The sequence below is a fragment of the Thamnophis elegans genome, chromosome 5, assembly GCF_009769535.1.
Source record: "Thamnophis elegans isolate rThaEle1 chromosome 5, rThaEle1.pri, whole genome shotgun sequence".
Taxonomy (NCBI): Eukaryota; Metazoa; Chordata; class Lepidosauria; order Squamata; family Colubridae; genus Thamnophis; species Thamnophis elegans.
Genome location: NC_045545.1, coordinates 37,834,134 through 37,839,128, shown reverse-complemented (window position 1 = coordinate 37,839,128; position 4,995 = coordinate 37,834,134). Strand labels below are relative to the sequence as shown.

The window sequence follows — 4,995 nt, the reverse complement described above, 5'->3', positions numbered from 1 at the left end:
TGGGAAAGCCTTGAAAATTGGCAGGTTCCAGCCTGCTAGTTGGCCATAATAATATTAATTATGTGCTCAGCATCCTCAGGTAATTATACAAAAACCCTGTAAATTGCAGGGCTTTCGTTCAGCATCTTGTTATAAATATCATCCCCATCATCTGTCAATTTGATTGGCATTGCTTGCTCCTCTTCCTAAGATTATAACTGAAATTCATCATTCTGAGTTTAAATATGGGAGCAACAGAAGTATCATTCCAAGTCCAAATCCCATCCAGAGGTTTTCTCCTAAGTCATTCATAGGATAGCAGTCTTTTGAAGCCTCCTATCCTTGAAATCAATATGATCTACTTAGGTGTAGATCACACCACTTAATAGGCTCACATTTGTAGAAAATCCCAGAGGAAGGACACCTGATTTGATTGTCCTGAAAAGGGAGCACAGATTTATACATCTTTGTGTGTGCGTGTGTGCGTGTATGTTGTATCCTTGTTGGTTTAACCAGGGAAACAATTTCAATTCAAAACCTGAAATGGTAATAGAAGACTACCTAAATCCATATGAAGCTGGGAAGCAGCAAGGCCAACAATAGGTGATCCAGATTGCTTGATATAATGCTATATTGATGCTGATTCAAACTACAGATAGAAGTTTGAAACAGCCTTTGTATGTATCAGACAGTTTCTTTGTAGTTACAAACTAAGTTCCAAAAAAATCATTTCGACTGACTCAATTTGGAACTAGATGATGCTTTAAAAAGTCATCATTCTACACTCAGAAATGAATAACAAATTTGTATAGGAATGTTTGTTGTCCTAAGGGGGAGGAAGACATTTTCAACATAACAAGTTGCCTGCAATTTTGATAGACAATGTGCCCTTAAATTGGTGCTGACCATGGTGGGTTCCTAACCAGTTTACTACTGGTTCGCTGAGAGGATGTTTTGCGCATCCAGTGACCCAGGCTGCCATACTACTGGTTCAGCTGAACCGGTCCGAACCGGTAGGAATCCACCACTGGTGCTAACTTATAGCAACCTATAGAAACTACATAGGCCCTCTCCAGGATAATCTGTCCCCATCCTGTCTTTCAGGTCTCCCAACCATGCACTCATCACTGCTATAATTGAATTGATTCAACTGCCTGCTGGCCATCCTCTGGTTCTCTTTCTGTTCCATTCCTCCACCCCGCAGTATTATGGATTTCTCAGGAAAGCCTGGTCTCTGCATAATGTTTCTGAAATATGACAATATGAGTCTGTTCATTTGTGTCTCAAATGAAAACTCTGGATTATCCAGAGCTTGTTTTCTTGGCTATCCATGAAATTCTATGAGGTCCTCTCTAATACCAAAATTCTGAAGTATCAATGTTTTTTCTTATCCCCCCACCCACGCATTCTTCAAAGTATTTTAAAGTGGCACAAAAGAGTTAACTAACTTTGAAAAACTGCAGATCTCTCCAGCAGGCAGGACATGGGAAGAGTGAATAATCCAATTGGAGTGCTGTTTGCTCTCCCAATCTGCATTCATATAAAAGTGCATTTTAATATAAGCAGCTGTCCCTAAGCGGTTTACAGTGTCAGCATATTGCCCCCAATAATCTGGGTCCTCATTTTACTGACCTTGGAAGGATGGAAGACCGAGTCAACCTTGAACTGGTCAGAATCAAACTGCTGGTGGTGGGCAGAACTAGCCTGCAATGCTGCATCCTAACCACTGCGCCACCATGGATACAGCAGTCTTTTGGCTGTAAGTATCAAGTTTAGTTGCACATTTATGGCAGGGACTGGCCTTTTCTCTCTCCAAGGCTATTTCTACCCTGATATTTTCCCAATTCTGCAATCCCTTTATTGGGAGATTCCCCAATAAGATTCCCCCCACCCCAGGTGCCAAAAGGAAAAAGCCAGCAAACTAATTCTTGTTCCACACAAATCAGGAGGACTGCAAAAGACACAACCAATAGAGAACCAGTGAAGACATGAATATCACCAATGAGGAGAGCCTTCTCAGTTGCAGCTCCGAGCTTTGGAACGATCTCCCCGTGGAGATTCGCACCCCCACCACCGTCCAGACCTTCCGCACAGCCCTCAATATCTGGCTATCCCGTCAGGCCTGGGGATAAGACCCTAATCTCGCCCCACCCGAATGCTGAATGAATGTTGTGTTTTACTGGTTTATTTTTTTTATTCACATTTTTCTTTTTTTTCTTGTGTTCTGTCTTGCACTCCCTCCCTATTAATTGTAAGCCGCCCTGAGTCCCCTCAGGGAAAAGGGCGGCCTATAAATGTCAATAAACAAACAAACAAACAAACAATGGGAAGAGAACAGTTTGGGGTGGGATTATTTTGCATGGACCCAAGGAGAAAATGCACAGGGGTTCTTTTGCTAAATGGGGGGAAATGTGTGGATGCCATGCATCTAAAGTTCTCTGGGGAAAGAGAAAAAAACCATCCTTTGATACCGCTAAGTGATTTGGGAGTATCAGCATTAACTCTGCCATTGGCCAATTCATTCAAGAACAGTTTCCAACAATCCCCTGCCCAAGTCTCTCTCCGCGTAGGTAGGGGACAGAAGGAGACTGGAAGGCATTCTTCCTACGCCTTCTTGATATCTGTGCCTTTCAACCATATTTCTATCCGCGGCAAATGTCTACGCAATGGGGATGGCCTCCTGCAAACACCCAACTAACCCTCTTCTCACGCAACCGCCTCTCCCGGCGCCTTTCGCCACTCGGCCTTTCCAAATCTCCAAAGCGATTTTGGCTTTGAAGCAGTTCCACTTTCAAAGCAAAAAAGTAAAATTCTTAAAAGCTAAAGGGGCTTAGCAGCCGAGGAAGCCTTCGATGGTTCGCGAGAAGTGCTTACTAACTATTTATTGCAAAAAAAGGTGTGAGCCACCGGCTTAGCGTGTAAGTCCCTCTGAACGTCCTGGGGCAGGTTGTTGAGAAACAACCCTTGAGGATGGGGCTGCGCTTGTAACTGGGCAAGGAAAACCGCCCTTCCACCTGGCGCAGGTAGCCAAAGACACCCCGCCTCGGGTTTTGGAGCGCTGCCCGCCTCGTTCTCAAAACTCTCGCTTGGTCGGTCGGGAGAAGGGATCGCACAGGTGGTGGGTGGGCAGCCACCGCCCCGTTCAGGGGGAGCCCCAGGGTGGCGCCAGGACCGAGCTATATAAAGCCACCCCCGGCCTCCTACTTGGTCCCTGCGGGAGCTGCATTCGCCCCCTTCCACCCCGGCCCTTTTTTATTTTTATTTTTTTGTATATGAATCTAGCCGGTTTTTCCTTCTTCTCCGGTAAGTGCACAATGACAGCCGACGCCTTCCATTCTCCCAGCCAGGGGACAAGCCCGGATTCCCCCGCTCTGCATCGGGCCTCCCCGTCGAGCTGCAAAGTGGAGCCCTTCTCGATCAAGTCGGAGCCCAGAGGGAGCCCGGCGGACAGAGGAACCGAGCAGCCTGCGGACGATCAGTCGGCCGGTCCCGGCGCAGGCGGTGGCGGCCGTCGAAGGAAGCGCCCGGTGCAGCGAGGGAAGCCCCCGTACTCCTACATCGCCCTGATCGCCATGGCCATCGCCAACGCGGCGGAGCGGCGGCTGACGCTGGGCGGCATTTACAAGTTCATCACCGAGCGCTTCCCATTCTACCGCGAGAATCCCAAGAAGTGGCAGAACTCCATCCGCCACAACCTGACGCTCAACGACTGCTTCGTCAAGATCCCCCGCGAGCCGGGCCACCCGGGCAAGGGCAACTACTGGACCCTGGACCCGGCCGCCGAGGACATGTTCGACAACGGCAGCTTCTTGCGCCGCAGGAAGCGCTTTAAGCGCACCGACCTCACCACCTACCCGGGCTACATGCCCAGCGCCAGCGCCTTCACCTCCAACGCGGCTTCGGCCGGGAGGCCCGGTCCTTGCGGTGGCCCCGGAGCTCTGGGTTACCCAGGGGGCGGCGATCCCGTCTATTCGCCCGTCCGCGCGTACAGCCCCCAGCTCTCCGCCCTTCCCCAGTACCCGGGGGCGCCGCCTGCGCTGGCCTCGCGAATGTTCAGCATCGACAGCCTCATCAGTTCCAAACAGCAACAGCAACAGCAACAGCAGCAACAACAACAGCAACAGCAACACCACCAAGCAGTTGCCCTGCAGGCCTCCTCGGCGATGGGGATGGACCTGGGCCCTTACCATTCCTTGGGCCTGAGCGGCGTGAGCGACCTGGGCCCCTGCCCAATGGGCAACCCGACGGAGACCTATTTCCAGGCGCAGCCAGTGAGTCCCGGCTTAATGGGTCGGCAGCCCGCAGCCCCGACCTACCCCTACGCCGCCTCTCCATCGGGCCACCTAGCGGTGCCTCCCGGCGCCTATTCGCCTCCCCACTCGCAGCTGTATGGAGCCCCCAGCAGGCTGCTTGTGCAACCCGGGCGCCCAGCCCCTTCTTGCCCGGAACACGCGGAGCAGCTGATGGGCCTCACAGCCTCGCAGCTCAATGGGCTCGGCCAGTTTGGAGCCGCCGCCGCCGGCAGTGCCTACCTGAGACAGTCAAATTTTTCTTCTGGCTTGGAGAAATATTTGTAAAGAGGAGGCAGCCAAAGCTACAAATACATCCCAAAATTCCTTTCTTTTAATAGACAGAGGGAAATCTGCATTTAATTACTAATTAGCAATCATTCCCTAATGGGATTCAAAGAAATGCAATTTTTTCTGTATTGTTGTGTGGCAGCCTCTTGGCCACTTTGAGATGTATATTCCGTGCCTTCAATCACTGTATCTAAAGTGCATTTTATCTTGTGTGCTGGGCAGTGAGCACACGTTTAAATACTGGGGTTGGGACCTTAAAAGACCAAAGTCTTGTCATTCCTCTGATGCACAATCTTTCCACATGTTCAACTGCCCCCCCCCCCAAATAGGGCTTTTTTGTGCTTGTAGAACACATTTTGGGGGTGGCAGTTAAAGCAGGCTTAAAGCCTTGTCTCAGCTTCAATTAAAAATACAGCAATATTTGGAAATCAGTGCC

At 49.9% G+C, this 4,995-nt stretch overlaps 1 protein-coding gene across 1 annotated transcript; it reads left to right on the top strand.

Annotated features, from left to right (window-relative positions):
• The first annotated feature begins 2,645 nt into the window (after window positions 1-2,645).
• FOXE3 (forkhead box E3) lies at window positions 2,646-4,556 on the top strand. Its single transcript, XM_032217854.1, is given in 4 exon segments — window positions 2,646-2,783; window positions 3,323-3,453; window positions 3,455-4,075; window positions 4,184-4,556. Coding segments are annotated over 4 exon segments (1,263 nt in total).
• The last annotated feature ends 439 nt before the right edge of the window (window positions 4,557-4,995 follow it).